The 19820-nt window shown below is 36.8% G+C and overlaps 1 protein-coding gene across 1 annotated transcript; it reads left to right on the forward strand.

Moving 5' to 3' along the window:
* Positions 1-319: 319 nt before the first annotated feature.
* Positions 320-19820, forward strand: SPINK6 (serine peptidase inhibitor Kazal type 6). Its single transcript, XM_069592729.1, has 5 exons — positions 320-351; positions 8809-8866; positions 14781-14855; positions 18138-18253; positions 19775-19820. The coding sequence occupies exons 1-5, from the start codon at positions 320-322 to the stop codon at positions 19818-19820; spliced, it is 327 nt and encodes a 108-aa protein (XP_069448830.1).

Consider the following 19820-nt stretch of genomic DNA (forward strand, 5'->3'; position numbering starts at 1 on the left):
AACAGTTTGAATTCTTTCATTAGAAACATATCAACAGGAAAATTTAGAAGAAAAGTAAGAAAAACCCTCATCTTGCCCTCCAGATCATTATAATCTCACATTGTGGATAAAGCTACCAAACAATAAATGGTAAATAATGTAACACAGCAATTCAGTACCAACCTCTTTGCAACAAATTTCTAAAAATTCTAAGAAAAGAATGACTCCAGGAATAGAATTCAACCCTATTATCTTGAAGTCTTTTACTGATAAATTTGATGAAACCACTGAAGGTGGGATTTTATGTTAGGAATCAAACAGATCTCTCATATGGGGAATGATGACTGGCCGAAAAGATGCAATGCTCTCTATGTAAGTCAAGAAAATAAACCTAAAAAGGAGAGGATGGGAACACGTGTACACCCGTGGCAGATTCATGTTGAATGAATGAATGAATGAATGAAGTCGCTCAGTCATGTCCGACTCTTTGTGACCCCACAGACTGTAGCCTACCAGGCTCCTCTGTCCATGGGATTTTCCAGGCAATAGTGCTGGAGTGGATTGCCATTTCCTTCTCCAGGGGATCTTCCCAACCCAGGGCTCAAACCCGGGTCTCCCGCATCATAGACAGAAGCTTTACCGTCTGAGCCACCTGTAAAGTAAAATAAAGAAATAAAAGGAGAGGACGGCAGAGATGTGACCTCACATTTAAAGCACTCATTCTATATTTTCCTTTAAGGCAGTTACAAGATTAACAACTGTGACAGGATTGTATTCCCCCTCCTGCTGCTGCTGCTAAGTCACATTAGTTGTGTCCGACCCTGCGACCCCAGGGACTGCAGCCCACCAGGCTTCTCCATCCATGGGAGTTTCCAGGCAAGAGTACTGGAGTGGGTCGCCAGTGCCTTCTCCACTTATTCCTCCTAGGTATGTTAGTTCATTGATCATTACCTTCTTGTTCAGTTGTTCAAACAGTCACAGTAGTCTACTCCTATATCTTTATCCTTTCACAATTATAGCAGGAAAGACATTATCTAATGCCTTGCTGATGTTCAATCGATTGTGTCTACTTATATACCTTAGATCTACCAATCTAGTTACTAGATCAAAGAAGAGAAGAAAATTCTTCGTATCTTTTTTTTTTTTACACATAAGGATAATGGCATCCTTTCAAAGCATTCCTAAACCTATACTATAATAAGCTTTTTTCAGATCTTACCCAAATTAACGCTAAGCTGTAACACTTAAATTTAAAAATAAGAGACTTGAGGAGGCTTAATATAAAATACATATACAAAATGAAATCTTGAAAATGAATTCAGTAGAAATATACAAAAACAAAAAGGAAAGAAAATTAAGAATAGAAAAATCTCTGAATGAATTTTAAGAGTTATAACATCAGCTAACTTCCAAAAGAATTTTTATAGAAAAGTATACTTATGATTTACTTTGATTTCTACTGTGGCTAAAGTAATATAAATAAATGTAGATAGCCTTGACCATAGTGAAACAGGATATGAAGGTGGGTCAGAGATGATCAATGGTGCAGTTTACATGAACCAAAGAGAGAAAACTGCCACTCAAAAATGTACAAATTGCAAAATTTGACTCTGAAAGATGTGGTTAACTAAGTCCTCCTTAATAAGGGTCAGTGAGTATTAGAATGTATTCCTTCTGTCTCACTAGGAAGCTGTTAAGGATAAAGGGGTTTATACGTGAGATTACAGTCCTATTGAAATACAACTACAGGAAATCAAAGAAATGAAAGGAATGCTAGAAAACTAGACATGAGTAAATATCTACGTGTGTAAAACTAAGAAGACAGATTTTGAAAAATGTTGGCTAGAATAATAATTAATGACCTGTGATTAATGCATGGGGCAAATTATTTTTTAAAAATAAATGTGGAATTGCTAAACACAAGACCAAAATTTAAATAAAAGATTGATTAGATATAGATTCTGTTCACAAGGAACATCTAGTCGGGAGATGTTTGATGGCCATAATTTTACAAAGTAGAACAGTTTCACAAGAAAAGCAGAGACACATGTCATGAGAATTATGAAGAATTAAGTATTATTAGTGTGAGACAGCGACATTCTCAAACTCAAATGCCTTCTAGTGTCAGCAACAAGTAAAGGTCACATTTGAATGAGGCAGTTGGCACTAAATTTAAGCTGACTGTTGCCATACAATGAAAGGCTCAAATACTTTAAAAAAAAAAAAAAAGAACCACACATAAAAACTTGTGGTTTATTTTTATTTCCGTTAAATATTCAAAATGTAAAAACTGTGGACTGTGATTCTTGTGGTGGTGGTACTCGGTCATGCCCAACTCTTTGTGGCCATGTGGACTGTGGCCCGCCACACTCCTCTTTCCATGGGATCTCCCAGGCAAGAATACTGGACTGCGTCACCATTTCCTACTCCAGAGGATCTCCCTAACCCAAATACTGAATTAGCATCTCTCATGTCTCCTGCTTGACAGACGGATTCTTTACCACTGTGGACTATTATTAAGAAATTTTAAAAAACATTGTGTGGGTCAAATAAAACACATCAACAAGCCAGAATTGATCTTCATGGACTAGTTTAGGATACATTCCTTAGAAGACTAAGAAATGTTCTGTGAAGAATACAGTAATCTGGACTTGCCATTGTCTGATCTTTAGAATTTAGACATGTGATTAAAGAAAATAAATCCCAGGTGAAGGCAATATCATGAGTTAAGGCAGGAAAATAGGAATGTGATGGAAATAAATGAGAAACTATAGAGAGCTTATTTGGGAGGAGGTATATATTGCATAGGAAAATGGAAAGTTAGGTCCATGAATCAAGGTAAACTGGATGTGATCAAACAGGAGATGGCAAGAGTGAACATCAACATTTTAGGAATCAGGGAACTAAAGTGGATGGGAATGGGACAATTTAATTCAGATGATCATTATACATACTACTATGGGCAAGAACACCTTAAAAGAAATGGAATAGCCCTCATAGTTAACAAAAGAGTCCAACATGCAGTACTTGGGTGCCATCTCAGAAAACACAGAATGATCTCCCTTTGTATCCAAGGTAAACTATTCAACATCACAGCAATCCAAGTCTATGCCCCTACCACTAATGCTGAAGAAACTGAAGTTGCACGATTCTCTGGAGACCTACAAAACCTTCTAGAACTAACATCCAAAATAGATGTCTTTTTCATCATAGTGGACTGGAATGCAAAAGTAGGAAGTCAAGAGATACAGGGAGTAAGAGCGAAGTTTGGCCTTGGAGTACAAAATGAAGCAGGGAAAAGGCTAACAGAGTTCTGTCAAGACACCACACTGGTCATAGCAAACACCAGCTTCCAACAACAAAAGAGACGACCCTACACATGGACATCACCAATGGTCAATATCAAAATCAGATAGTTTATATTCTTTGCAGCTGAAGACAGAGAACAAAAACAAGACTGGGAGCTGAATGTGTCTCAGATAGATCATGAACTCATTACAAAATCAGACTTAAATTGAAGAAAGTAGGGAAAACCACTAGGCCATTCAGATATGACCTAAATCAAATCCCTTATGATTATACAGTGGAAGTGACAAATAGATTCAAGGAATTAGATCTGATAGAGTTCCTGAAGAACTATGGATAGAGGTTTGTAACATTGTACAGGAGGCAGTGATTAAAATTAGCACCAAGAAAAGGAAATGCAAAAAGGCAGAGTGGTTGTCTGAGGAGGTCTTACAAACAGCTAAGAAAAAAAAGGGAAGTGAAAGGCAAAAGAGAAAAGGAAATATATACCCACCTGAATGCAGAGTTCCAAAGAATAGCAAGGAAAGATAAGAAAGCCTTTCTCAGTGATCAATGCAAAGAAATAGAGGAAAACAGTAGAATGGGAAAGACTAGAGATCTCTTTAAGAAAATTAAGAGATACCAAGGGAACATTTCATGCAAAGATAGGCTTAATAAAGGACAGAAACGGTATGGACCTAACAGACGCAGAAGATATTAAGAAGACATGGCAGGAATACACAGAAGAATTATATAAAAAAAAGTCTTAATGATCTGGATAACCACAATGGTGTGACCACTCACCTAGAGCCAGACAGCCTGGAGTGTGAAGTCAAGTGGGCCTTAGAAAGCCTTACTATGGACAAAGCCAGTAGAAGTGATGGAATTCTAGCTGAGCTGTTTCAAATCCTAAAAGATGATAATGTTAAAGTGCTGTACTCAGTATGCCAGAAAATTTGGAAAACTCAACAGTGGTCACTGGTCATTTTCATTCCAATCCCAAAGAAGGGCAATGCCAAAGAATGCTCAAACTACCACACATTTACATTAATTTAACATGCTAGCAAAGTAATGCTCAAAATCCTTCAAGCTAGGCTTTAACAGTATGTGATCTGAGAACTTCCAGATGTACAAGATTGATTTAGAAAAGAGAGAGGAACCAGAGATCAAATTGCCAACATCCACTGGATCACAGAAAAAGCAAGGGAATTTAAAAAAAAAATCTACTTCTGCTTCATTGATGACACTAAAGCCTTTGACTGTGTGGATCATAACAAACTAGAAAATTCTGAAAGAGACAAGAATAACAAACCACCTTACCTGCCTTCTCAGAAACTTGTTTGCTGGTCAAGAAGCAACAGTTAGAACCAGACATGTAATAATGGACTGCTTTAAAATTGGGAAAGGAGTACATCAAGACTCTATACTGTCACCCTATTTATTTAATTTATACAGAGTACATCATGCAAAAATGCCGGGCTGAATGAAGATTACCAGGAGAAATATCAATAACTTTACACACACAGATGATACCATTTTAATGGCAGAAAGCAAAGAAGAATTAAAGATCCTCTTGATCAAGGTGAAAGAGAAGAGTGAAAAAGCTCGCTTAAAACTCAATATTCAGAAAACTAAGATCTTGGTATCTGGTCCCATCACGTCATGGCACATAGAGGGGAAACAATGGAGACAGAGACTGACTATTTTCTCGGGCTCCAAAATCACTGAGGACAGTGACTGCAGCCATGAAATTAAAAGATGCCTGCACCAGTTTACTTTTAAGAAAAAGGAGAAATATTAAATATTTCTAATTTCAAATATTCCTCGATATAGTAACTGTTTAAAATATCCTTTACAAATAAAACACACACACACACGTTACTTCCTGCTCATTCTGAATCAACAACTGAAAATCACTGGCATTGGACTAAAATAAAGATTTTTTCAAATAACAGTTGTATTTCAGCCTGGAAAATAATTTTTCTCTTGCAGCTCTGGTGACTATGTAGACGACCCACCTCTTTTAGGTACATCTTGGATGATGCGGAGTCTGAAAATCCAAGTTACACCCGAGATTCCATTCCCTGGTGGTGACTCATTGGGATCACAGACATGCAGGACCTGTCTGAAAGAGACACAGCATCAAGTGGGGCTCCACCAGTGAGTCATCCCTTTCATACAGTGAAACCTTAAAGGGAAGGGTAGGGAGGATGTATTGACGGTTAGGAAAACACAGATTACTGGTGGAAAATGACATCCTCTATTAATAAGATCTAAGGTAAGATCTAAGGTACGACTCATATAATTGTTCTAATTTTTAAGATTGATGGGGAGCATGAAGCATTTCTCTAAATTGGTGACAGGTTCCAATAAATGCCTATACAGGACTGCAGATGGTTTCAGAATGTGAGTTTATAAAGAAGGTGGAGATCCCAGCTCCCTTTATCATGTCTATATATATGTCTTAGTGTGTGTTTCAGAGCTCTGGGAAGTGTCTTGACAGAGAACCTGAGCTGGACAAAGCAGCCTTGATCTGAGAGAGCTAACTGGCACCATGAAAACATCAGGTGTCTTTCTGCTCCTCTTCCTGGCTCTTTTCTGCTTTTTCTCAGGTGAGTTGTTTGTTTTTTTTTTTCCTTAAAGTTAAAATCCAATACTTACATTGAACTGGAAACGACAAGTGTATTTGTCCACCATATTTCAAAATCCTAATAATTTTAATACAAAAGATCAATTCTGAGAGATTATCATAATGACTGCAATAATGAAAATGGGTGATGGTAATAATGAAATAACTTTCATCTGTTGAGCATACACTATATTCTAGGCAGGTACTCAGGGCTTTTATGCATTATCTGCAACACACATAACAAGGTATTCATAGACACATTCTGTATATGAGAAAACTGTAGCACAAAACAGTTAAGAAAATTTTAAGGACTTGTAACTGAGTTTGAGCAAGGTCCCGGAGTCAGTAATGGACAGGGAAGCCTGTCATACCGTGGTTCATGGCATCCCAAAGAGTCAGACACAACTGAGTGACTGAACTGAACTAGTAAGCAGAATTTGGAATTTGAATCTAGGTCTTCTAGACATCACAGGTGTGTGTTCCAAAGGAATAGTATGGAGAATTGATAACTATTTTAAATATTAGCTTGGCTTTCCAAGACAAAGCTAAGCTTTTCAGTCCTCATTATTCTTATAATTAGGACTCAAATAATTGAAACTGAAACAAGCAGAAAACAGGAAACTCAGAGAATCCTTCAGAAAAAAAAAATCACTGAACCTTAGAATTCATAAACATATGTTATTGGTGAACTAAACAACTCTTGAAGTAGGGGAGTATCTTTGGCCACATTAATGAGCCGCAGTCATATATTCTATCAATTCTGATTATTCAAAGGACAACTGTACTTCAATCTGATGCCTTTCATCATATCATCATCCATGTGAACGAACAAGGCCACTGTATCTATTTTTTTTCTTTCTTTATTATTCTACTCTGTGCCTTTGTAGTGGACAAAATACATACTAGAGTCTTTGGACCCAAAACCTAGGTTCGTTACATCCACCAACAGCCTGTGTCAACTAAAGAAATAGGTCAATTCACTGAGAGAATCTTTCATTCTTAGAATGCTGGACTTGAGACTGAGTCCTAGGAATTTGCAGATCTGGTGTATCATTTTCTATGATAAAAGTAGTTGAATTTGCCTGCTATCAGAGATTGTAGATGCCCAAACGTGTAAAAACAACAGTTTTTCAATGAAATTGAGCAGATGAAGAAGTCGTTGTTCACAGGGAACTGATCATATGTTCATAAGCAAATATATTCAGAATTATAAAAAAATGAAAAAAGGGTTTCTGTAATATTATGAAGTAATTGTGACTAGTAAAGCCAAGTAACTCAAGTAAGTGGATCAGTTAACTGCTGAGATGGTGTACAAACAGATTTGACTATATTAAAATCTACTTGCAAAGACTGTCTAAATAATTAATAACTTCTTATTGCTTTGTTTTTTACAAAGGCTAATTGGATCTGGTTGACTAATACAAACAAATACTAATACTAGAACAAGGTCCCTGATAGACATGAGGACATTTGGGAAGGCACAGTGCCCAGGAGCTTTAATGTTGAGACCAAGAGGAATAAATTTCAGTCCTGGCATTTCCATTTTATAGCTGTGTGACCTTTCTGAGTCTCACTTTCCTCATCTGTAAAATATGGATATAAAAGGACTAGCCCTGCGGAGTTAAATGAGAAAATGCATATAAAACATTTAACATAGTAGAACATAGTAAGTGCTTGAAAAATGTCTATTAATATTGCCATCACTAAATTTTAAAAATACAAGTACTAGTTTGGCTCAGTCATTGTTTATATTAACCTAGCTTCCACTTTGACATTTCCTACATGTAAGATGGTGATTTGTACAGTGGGAAAATGGCTGAAAATTTTAACAGTGAGTCTTCCCTGGTCAAAACAATTATTTGTGAGTAGTTAACAAAAACTATTGACTTCCAGACCCTATTTGGTCTCATATAATGGAATTTTTCAAGTGGTTGTCCTGAGAGTCTATATATTTAATAATCAGTCATATCATTTCAGCGTGGTTGGTAATCACTACAGTAGTTCATCACTAACTTTCTTTCAAATTTAAAAGCTTTACTCTCTCCTTCTCTCTCTTAACAGAGAATATACTTTGAAGTATTTCCAGTTGTCTTCCCATAAACACTGGCCACACTTCCTGTCTTTGAGGTGGCTGTGGACTTACATGTAAGGGGGTACTGCTAGTATTAGGAGTTCTACAGAAAAGGCCAGAGATCAAAATTCAGCAGCTCATACCAGGACTGAACTTAAGACTTTTATTATTACAGTGTTTTTAAACCACTGTGCTAATTAGTCACAACCTAAAATTACATATTAAATTGTAAAGATGGAAGGAAAGAGAGAGAAGCAAGATTGCATTTCTGAAATACAATCTTTCAGGAATATAGAGAGATGTAGCAGGAAAAATGAGTCATAGAAAATGAGTTTGTTCTTGTCAGTCTAAATTTGAGCCGAGTCTTTACAGCTGAACACAGAAGGCAGAGGAACAATTTCAGGCTCAAAGAACAGACAACAAACCCAATCCCTACCTTCAACTTCCCGAGACAAGTGCTTTGGGGAGGGACCAGAAGCATTGGGAAACTTGGGAATGGCAGAGTTAGAGTCAACTTTCCAACCCAACTTCTCCAAAGCGAGGCCAGAGATGATACATCCTTTCCACAGTGAGTGAGTGACAGGGCCAGGACAGCAAGATCAATCTCCAGATCCTTAAACTATTTTTCTCACTCCACCCCACCCTCCCAGAAATATTACACCATCATGGTCCATCTCCACACATCACTTTCCAAGTTTCTACTGCTCCCTAAGAGGAGAGCAGGTATAAAAATGTAAAGTAACCAAGCCATGACTCGTTGAGATGACCAAGAACCAAGTACAAGTAACATTTTAGGCTTTGGGATTACCTAATATTGCAAATCCCATCCCCACAAAAATTACAGTGTTTGGATTTTATGCGTTTTTTCTCTTTTTTCAGGTGTCTTCAGTCAAGGAGCTCAGGTCAGTGTACATAATTTTATTTATTCTTCCGACCTCGGTGGCTCTTAGCTGGTACTCCCTGACCAATGAGGTCTGTCTATGGGTAAAAGAGCAAAGAAATGGACAAGTAGGACAGATGCAGAAAACAGCAGAAGTTCTTACTTTTCTCACTATAATCTCGTTATGAGAATACTGGTTTCAGTTTAAAAGGGCCTAGACACCCACTCTCAGATTTTGTTAAAATTAAATGAATACAAATAAAAAGAGAATGAATCTGTGGTAACATTCATGCTCTTTCACTGATTTCATTGTGTAATCTTGGGCAAGTTACTCAGCTTTTCTGAGCTACAATTTCCGCACCTATTGAAAAGGGATATTATCATTTACCTCACAGAATCAGATTTAAATTACATAAACTATGTGGGATCATTTGGTAAACTATGTGTAGTTACATAAACTATGAAAGGATTAGTTATTGATTAATAACGATCTTTTGAAAGAGCTAGAACAGAGATTACTATTTTCTTTTTAGAAGTAAGGCAACCAAGAGCAGACAATTTGTTTAGTGTTCTGTATTGAGTAGACACAGACTGGTTCAATCAAATTTAAATACAGTTTGGGTTAAAAAGTGGAAAAGGCACAAATTATCTTTATTGTTTGGACTGGCATGTTTCAAATTAATCCACCAACTTTTTACCAGTTTTTTTTTGTCCTAGCTATCAAATAGACAACACAAACAAGAGGTATTTGCCCTGCCAATCACACCCATATGTCCATACTGAACAGTAACACTTGACCTTGGCATTGGTTGTTGTTTGCCTTGCTGTGCCCAAGAACCCTTGGCATCAAAAGTTTCCAGACACTACTGCCAACTAATCGGGAGTTGGCAGAGAAGCTGAAAAATATTTTCCAACCTTAATATATCTACTACATTGCATAAGACATTTTCCTCCCAAATTTTAGTATCTCAGAAATTGGGATGTGTCTTAAAATGAATGACACCTTATAACTAACTGCCTGTGTGTGTGTATGTGTGTGCATGCACACTTGTGTGTGCATATGTGTGTTTATACTGATATACATAACTGTACATCTTAAAATTTATTTCTTCTTATATTTAAATAGTTATGTCAGTACTGTCTATGTTATATATCAAAAGAAGCACACAAGAATAAGACATAAGATCCAGCCAATATATTTTATACCTTATTAGGTAGTATATGATTAAGACCATTACACATAGGATTTTACAATATAGACTTTAATCCTGGTTTTCTCATTAACACAAAAGTTACTTCCCTTCTTTGGGCTCTTATTTCCCAGATCTTCAATGTTTCACAGATTTTTAGTGGTTTCTAAAGTTCATTTAAAATATTCTACTGATTCTATTCCTCTAGATGAGTCTACGTCTTATATTCTGCTTGCTTTAGGATCCCTGCAGATGCTCACTCAACATGTAGATCCTCAGAGACCAGGCCAGACTTACTGAATAATAATCCCAGATAAGAGGCTTTGGATCTATATTCTAGGAATCTAGCACCGGAATGCACTGATTTTGGAGTGCTCCAGTATGCTGGAGACAATACAGATGAGTCCCAGTTTGAATATTTACTGCCTGTGTAATTTGAAGGATGTCTCTTTCCCTTCTCATTGCCTTTGTTTCCACATCTCTAAAATGAAGACTTGGATTCAATGATCGCTAAAGCCCTTCTGGCCTGAGATATCTGAATCAGTGTGAACTAAATATGCCTTGCCAAGACTGCTATCTCTCTTCCATTCAAATATAAATGGCAAAGAAGTTGTCACCTTTTAGATGGTATCAAGGCTACACTTTCTCTTCTGCAAGTCTGGAAAGAGGGTGACAGTCCCAAAGCCAGGCAGAAGAAGTTGAAGCTAACCTTAGGAGGTTGCCTGCCTAACTTTGATCCAGCCAAGACAAAGGAAGAAAAATTTTTTTCCAACACCCAAGTCATTCTTTTCATGCGAAGAAGTCTTTTCATTATGAAGCATCTGATGGGAGATTATAGCTAGCAGTCTTAATTATAGATCTGTAAAAGTTTCTCATTCTTTCAAAAATATTATTTGAGCTAAACAAAAAGTATGTTCTAAGGCTTGAAATTCATGGTCCTGTAAAAATTTCCCCGTAAATGTAAATGACTAATATGCTACCAAATCTTTAATCTGCCAAGTAAGAACATTAAAAAACATAAATAGTAAAATAAAAATAACTTAAGGATAAAGCTATTATTTACCATCACCACCCTTCATTTCAGAAATTGTAGTGTAATAACAAATGCTTGAAAGTCATAATCTCAGAATACAGATAGTCCATTTAACCTGGATAAATTTTTATTAGAATCACTTCCTACACTATCTTTATTTTTCTTATTTTCTCTATCAGGCTGTGTATTTGGGACCATATACTTAAAGACATGTTTAAATGAATATTTATGACTGGGATTAACAAATCCCTCAAAAACAATAGGCAAATGTTTTCTTTTATAATAGTCTTAGGAATATCTAAATTTAGTTTTGTTGTACTTCAAGATAAACACATGGCAAATTTTAATACAGTTAGTAAAACAATGCTCTTGACTAGAAAATGGTGTTGTTCATGCTTCCTAATAACCTTGAACTCACTTATAACTATTATACTGACAGAATACTTAAACATTAATACAATTTGGAGATGTTAGTCAGCCTCAACAACTTAGCTACAGAGGAAAACCAAGGCCTCAGAAAGAGGACCTCACTGAGTCAAGTTTACCAATAGCAGTAAAGCTGTGCAGTCATCATCTCAGGATATTTCCATAGCTCCATGCTACCTCTAACCAGCAACAGAAAGCAATTACGCAGTTCATGGGAAAGTGCTTCGAGCAGTGTAATTATCTAACAAATACAGAATAGTGTTCACTAGCCTCATGTCCTAAAGAAGTAATGGAAACAGTATTTCAAGTAAGACGACTTGTCTCTGTGTGTTGAAGGGATTTGGAAACTTGAAGCAAATGGAGGCAAAGAGAGAAAAATTCATTATACAAGCTTCAGGTCAGAAATGCTGAGGATGGGTATAGATAGTAAATCTGAAATTGGTGAAGAGGTATCTTAAGATAAAGAAATACATGAAAGGGACACTTGTTCCCTTCCTATCCCTGCGAGATAGAAATGATGATGTTATAATCTGAGGGTAGGTTGAGGGATTTGAAGAATGGTGCTCTGATGGAGTGGAGAAGGCAATGGCACCCGACTCCAGTACTCCTGCCTGGAAGGCTGCAGTCCATGGGGTTGCTGAAGGTCGGACACAACTGAGTGACTTCACTTTCACTTTTCACTTTCATGTATTGGAGAAGGAAATGGCAACCCACTCCAGTGTCCTTGCCTGGAGAATCCCAGAGATGGGGGAGCCTGGCGGGCTGCCGTCTATGGGGTCGCACAGAGTTGGACACAACTGAAGTGACTTAGCAGCAGCAGCAGCTGTGATGGAGAGTGGAAAAATTAGAATGCAAAACTAATTTAGACGGAAAAATACAGAGTTCTATTTTGGACATAAATGAATATTAAGTATGACTCAAACTGTTGACTAAAGGTATCTTGTATATTTCTGACAAGTGGAAACTAGACACTGAAATTTTGAAGACAAGAAAAAAGTCTAGGACTCATTAGTATCATCTGAGGAAATAACATGTTCTCAGAGAAAATCAAGTATATAAAGTTTTCTTGAAAATGTATATAATTAATATTCAGAAGGAAGCTAGAAAAGATAATAAAAAAGAGAAGAAATAGCTGTAAAACTGGGGGTACTGACATATATGAATCAGAAAGGAGTTTTGAAAAGGTGGGGGTAGTCAAGAATAGCACATATCATAAAGAAATCATGAGCATTTTATAAATATCCAATGGATCCTGAAAGATGTCATTTGTAGAGCAGTTTTGGTTATATGGAAGCACTATTAAAACAGGGGAAATAGAAGTCAAGTTGGAGAGGGGTTAGGAAAACTGGTATTAAGGGGGCTGGGAAAGAAAGGGGCTAATTTACCCACAAAGGTAGTATTTTTCAGTAAAGAGAAGAAATGAAGTCTTACATCCTAGGGGAGTGTGTGCGTCTGCAAATTTTCACTGGATTTTTTTTAGAATTAAAATATTGAAACTCAACATTCCAAAAACTAAGATCATGGCATCCAGTTCCATCAACTTCATGGCAAATAGAAGGGAAAACAGGGGAAGGCAGTGACAGATTTTATTTTCTTGGGCTCCAAAATCACTGTAGATGGTGACTACACCCATGAAGTTAAAAGATGCTTGCTCCTTGGAAAGAAAGCTATGACAAACCTAGACAGCATGTTAAAAAGCAGAGGCATCACATTGCTGACAAAGGTCCATATAGTCAAAACTATGGTTTTTCCAATAGTCATGTATGGATGTGAGAGTTAGACCATAAAGAAGGCAGAGTGCTGAAAAACTGACAATTTCAAGTTATGGTGCTGGAGAAGGCTCTTCAGAGTCTTTTGGACTGGAAGGAGATCACAACAGTCAATCTGAAAGGAAATAAACCCTGAATACTCATTGGAAGAACTGTTTCTGAAGCTCCAATACTGATGCAAAGAACCGACTCACTTGAAAAGACCCTGAAGCTGGGAAAGATTGAAGGCAAAAGGAAAATGGGAAAGCAGAGGATGAGATGGTTACATAGCATCATTGACTCAATGGAGATGAATTCTAGCCAACTCCAGGAGATAGTGGAAGACAGGGGAGCCTGGCATGCTACAGTCCATGGGGTTGCAGAGTCAGACATGACAGTGAGTGAACAATAACAGCAACCAGCCTGGCTCTCTGCCTCAGAGCAGGGATTTCTGGCTGGCTCTGTAAGGCCACATTCTGAGCCGTTGGCCACCTGATGTGAACAGCTGGCTCACTGGAAAAGACATTGATGCTGGGAAAGATTGAAGGCAGGAGGAGAAGGGGACAACAGAGGACGAGATGGTTGGATGGCATCACCGACTCAATGGACATGAATTTGAGCAAGCCCCAGGAGATGGTGAAGGATAGGGAAGCCTGGTGTGTTGCAGTCCATGGGGTCGCAAAGAGTCAGACACAACTGAGTGACTGAAAAAAAACAAATCTCTGGAATTCTCTGAGGGTGGTTCTTTTCTGTCCCTAGTCACCATGCTACAATTTTTACAAGTGAGTGAAGAGTATCCTTTAGACATGAAGGAGGAAGCATTTGAACAATAGTTGTTATTTCTCCCATCAAACTGAAGAACTAAGGACCCAGCTTTACTATGCTATTCCACCATAAGAAGTCACAGCTACAATTTGGATTATCAAAGCTGGAGCATCCTTCGGGGCTTTCTAGTCTCATGACACTTAGCATTCTTTATGAGTTACAGAGCCTTTCGGAATGTGATGAGAGATACAGTTAGTGCAGGCCCACAATGAGAGGCTTATTTTCTACACTACTCCTTCAGGACTATTTCAAATATTCCACACTGACTTTCTACAACTCTTAAGGTGACTACATTTGATTGTTATAAAAACCCTGGGAATGAGGCATGGCAACTGTATTTTGGGGTTTTGTTTTTAAAATTTTGGTTAAAAAAATTGAGGCACAGATGTTGAGTACTTTGTCCAAGATAACACAACTGCCCAATGGCAAGTGGCAGAAAAAGCTCTATAACGTGATTCCTGAGCTTACTTCAGGGATCATGGGAAGCCACTGCAATTTACAAGTATGTAGATTCGTGTACCTATGTTAATTTAAGGAGGCTTGGTAATATACCAGTTAGTTGATTTGGTTTTATTCACTGAAATCCTTTGCTTTTCCTACTCCTATTCCCAGGGGTGATGGAAGGGTCAGGTGGGTTTAGGGTGGGAGGAGGGATCTAGAAATTCTCAAAGCAAAGAACCTCCCCAAGTGCCACTTCCATGTTGCTTTCTGAAGGACAAAAGAGGCTGCAACACAAGATCAGAGGGCTGGATGCCAAGAAAAGGTGGCTTAAGGAGGCGTCTCTTTCAAGTAAGAGACTTTTTTCTTCTCTTTACCTGATCTGAGAGGCCACGTTCGGCATATTCCCCATATGCTGCTTTGTTGTAAACATCTTTGCCACAGGTGTTTCAGTCCTTGTGTAACTAATTAGCTGTAAGGCAATTTTGCCACAAAAGATAAACCGGTTGATGGCTTGGGTTGTTATTTCAGCTTTCAGTGGTTGGCAGTTAGGTTTCATTTCTCCATTGATACAGTATTCCCATTTTTATATTATATAAATCTTGGCCCATATAATGGCCTGGATAGTGAGGAGCACCCTGGCAGTTTTAAAATGATGGCTAATAAAAACTTCACATATGGGCTTGGCACAAAATATGGTGGTAATACTTATTTGGCACTACACCAGGAACAAACAACAGTGTAAAAGCTTTACAAAGTAAAACAAATAGTTACAAATATGTATCCTAGTATTTAGAAAACAATACCACTCTTAATGAAGGCAGAAATTTTAGTAAAAAAGTGTGATGCCAAATGAGGAAACAAATTAGCAGAAAAAGGTGTAATACTATGAACTAAAGATGTTGAAGGCAGGTGCTTAGGAACAACCCATAAAATTAAATTAGGTATTTGTGCAATATGGCCATGAATCTGCACACATTTTAAGTGCCGTCAAATATGCTATATTTTGCAATAAAGTCTTTTTAACTTTGCTATGAAAATAAATTTCATTATATTGTCATTAATGTCTCTCTTTTATTTTTAGTAATTTTATCTTTTATGGAAAAATTGCTTTATGGTCGATTAGCTATCCATGAAAGTGTCTGTGGCAAAGATGTTTACAGCAAAGAAGTTGACAACGAAAATATTTAGAACCTGTAGGGAGACACATATCTCTGACTGAGATGCCCTTTTTCTCAGTTTCCACATTGCCTGTATTTGTCCCATTTTGGCCTTTATGACACACAGTGCTGTCATTATCTGCCCTTTTCTGATTCCCTAATGCAGATAAGATGGTGAGCTTATTGATATATTTATAACTGCTTCCTTCTTATATCACCAGCACCAAGCACTGTGTTCTCTAAATACTAGTTACCCATTAGCTCTATGTGAAATAAAAGAAAACATGATTCTGCGGTTTAAAGAATTTTCTTGACTCACGCACGCAACTGCAAATGTGTACTTTAGTAACATAAATACAAATGCATTGTTTTGTTTGTTTAATATTCTATGGTTTCCCTGGTGGCTCAGATAGTAAAGAATCACCCTGCAATGTGGCAGGTTCGATCCCTGGGTCAGGAAGGTCCCCTGGAGAAGGAAATGGCAACCACTCCAGTATTCTTGCTTGGAAAACCCCATGGACAGAAAAGCCTAGCGGGCTACAGTCCATGTAGTCACAGAGTCAGACATGACTGAATGAGTAACACACACACACATTCTGTGGTTTATAATATCCTAAAGATTTTCCAGCTTTTACTTTCTATTTGGAGACCTAAAGAAAAGATTACTCTCCTGAAAGTGGTATGAGAAGATGGAGTTATCTGTAAGAGCAGAGGAGAAAGTGGGCCTATATGTAGGACGATAAGAAGCCTGGGTATCTTCTATCTGACCCAGCCCTAAGAAAATCACTGGTTAGTATCACACTACCCAATCTTAATAGTACAAGACGCCAAATTTCAACAAAAAGTTATATTTGAGAGTTTTGGATACGTTAAACCTGATATATGTGATAATATTTTTAAAACTCAGTTGTATGGCGTTTTTGCTGGGCATCTCCTTGTGCAAAGTTTCAGGGGGCTTTCTCAGTATATAATGGTTTGCTAATACTTTAAACAAATGATTCATCTTACCTGTGCCCATACAGTCCCCTAATAAGTTACTTTAATAAAGTCTACATGGCCTGACTATAAGCAAGGTCAAGGTATATCATGACAGTTGGTCTTTATTTCTCTCAATGAAGATTTGTTGGAAATCAACAATTGTATATTGCCAGAAATTCTGGGTCAGCCATGCAAAGTATGTTCAAGCACTGGTCTCAGTGCTTCTGGTTGTATGGCACTGGTAAGCCACTTAATCTCCTAAGGATTGATATTCATGTCTGTAAATTGGCTAATATGTTTTATATTGTTCAATGTGAATCTCAGCGTTACTGTGAGACAATGGAGTTGATCCATGTGAGAAGAGTTTGGAGATTATGAAGCAACTGATAAACATAAGAGTATTATTTTAATAAAACTATGATGGGGTAAAGTATGGTCCTTCTATTCATGTTTAAATATCACTTCATTCCACACAGCTCCCATCTGAAGGAGTTCAGTTTTACCTACTGCACATTGCCTGTTCTCTGGAATAAAATGGCTCATATGTTATCTGCACACCAAATACTGACTCAGTTGACAGTGAATTGAAAAAAATCTTAAAACTCCAGACTAATTCCAAGATATCACTGTAACTAAGGAGATACATTAGTAGCATAATCATTCCTTCTATAGAGCCCATGATGATAATTATTAATTGGTCACAGCGTGTCTTCTCACCAAAGCTAGATGCAACCTCAGAGTCCTTCAAAACAGAACAGTTTAGGGCAGTCATTACTCAGTTATTGTAGTAGGCACAAAAGTTCAAATTCTACAGATTCTGGGACAGAGTAAGTTAATGTAAAGATATTAGAATTTTGTTTTCAAGAGATAATAAACCGATTTAGCAGCCACAGGAAAACTGACCAGTTATCAAATAACACCTGGGAGCATCTTGCAGTGACCATCCATAACTTTAAAGCAATTCAGGAGGAGTGCTTTTGGAGTTACACTAATAAAAATTTTCTTATTTTTTTGTCTGCAGCATACAGCATGTGGGATCTTAGTTCCCAGACCAGGAATCGAACCTGTGTCTGCTGGAGGGGAAATGTGGAGCCCTAACCACTGGACAACCAGGGAATCCCAATACAGTTGTTTCCCCGCCCCTCTCCCCATTTAAAGACCCAAAACTACTCTCAATTGGTGCAAATTAGCATTGGAGGATAAAATCATACCCATAGCCTTTGTCTCACTCATCCTGTAAGAAATAAGCATCTGCCTTATATTATTAACATACCCCTGAATACAGTGACTATAGACATATGTTCTTTAAAGAAAAAATCTTAATTATGTTTAATATATTCTAGTTAGAAAGTTATTTTTACTTAGAAAACTTTACACCACAACTATATACAATAATATGTATAATTTTAAGTTTACTGTCCAAAACTTATGTTCTGAGGGACAGTCCCTTAGACAGAATGCACTAATATCAATGTCACTGCGTTTGCTTTGCTAGGTTGACTGTGATGAGTTCAAGGACCCCAAGGTCTTCTGTACTCGGGAATCTAATCCCCACTGTGGTTCTGATGGCCAGACATATGGCAATAAATGTGCCTTCTGTAAGGCAGTGGTGTAAGTATCATATTCATCAAATCTACCTTGCAAACACAAACTTCCAGAATAAGATTATGACACTTTCCTTGAGATATTCTAGAAAGTTCTACTCATACCCATCCATAGGAACTGAAGTAATAAGCTTCAGGCAGACGAGCTGAAAACAAATGAAACAAAAACAACCCCTCCCCACCATCGCCAAAGTTATCTGAAGGTTTCTAAATTATCTAAAAACATAATCTCAGGTATTTCAATTTGTTAGTATGTTTGACTCAGGTAATTTTTAAAAAAAATTTTTATATGTCTTTAAGCATTTTGATACATTTTGTTATTTTTTCATTTATTTCTAATTAAAATTTCAATCATTTTCATACAATTATGTTTGTTGTTATTATAATTTTGGAAAAGATGAAAGAAAGTTTTAGAATTGTAGTCAAGTTAAAAAATTCCTCAAAATCAGAAACACGAAAAACTTAGGAGAAAATTAATCAATAAAAATATTATCCAAATTATTTTCTGATATTTTATAAAAAATAATACGTTTTGAAGGCAATAAGTTCCATTCATTCTGATGAAAATAGCCTTTCAATAAACAACAGAGAGGATTATCCTTTATTATCCAGACTATACAAATTTTACCAATTATATTAGGAAGATTCTACCAAAGAAAAATATTTATTGAGTTTACATGTTTGTAAGAAACAGAACAAGTGCTATAGATTTTAGTCTATATTATTTTAGTTGACTATTAGATTCCTGATGAAATGTAATTTATATTTAATAAATATTTACTCCATCAATTAATCAGTCTTTTGGTCTGACTGCTCTAAAAGCCAGGGAATTTAAGCAAGATAAAAATGATCACACTTCCTAGTGTCTTCTACCACTGTCATCATTTTCTTGTATTAGAGTTTCTTCTATGAATACCTTAACTTTCCTTAATTAACCCATAAAATTCCTAGGCACAGGGAATATATAAACCCCTATCAATAACAGGGCTAAGCATGTAGAATGATATTAATAAATATTAAATCTATAAATAATACACATGTGCCTATATTTCTATATATCTGACAAATCAATATGAAAATTTTCCCAGGAAAAGGGCAGTAGGGTAAGATGAGATTTGATTTAATGGGCCCATATTTCTGAGAGGGCCTGAAAACATGTCTGCTAAAAAATGCCAAAGGCCTTAATATTTGGTTCAACTTCTTACATCTTCTATCAGGTTAGAACTATGACATATAGTCTCTTTGCAATTATATCTCCATTCACTTTTACATCTGTATACATATTTACTCTCAGATAATGAACAGTTAAAACCAAAAGGTCTAAACCTTAGTAAAACTCTGAAGTTTAAGATTCATACTTTCTGCAATTAGGCCAGATGTTACCTCCAAGTGTATTTAACTAATACCTAATCATAGACATGGATACCTGTGAATCAATTGTTTCTATGACAGTTAAACCTTTTTCCAACCTATGTGATGGATAGTAATGCAATTGCACTGAGCATATATTTGTCTTCCTTTTTTGTAGGAAAAGTGGTGGGAAAATCAACCTAAAGCACCGTGGAAAATGCTGA

The sequence above is a fragment of the Ovis canadensis genome, chromosome 5, assembly GCF_042477335.2.
Source record: "Ovis canadensis isolate MfBH-ARS-UI-01 breed Bighorn chromosome 5, ARS-UI_OviCan_v2, whole genome shotgun sequence".
Lineage (NCBI taxonomy): Eukaryota > Metazoa > Chordata > Mammalia > Artiodactyla > Bovidae > Ovis > Ovis canadensis.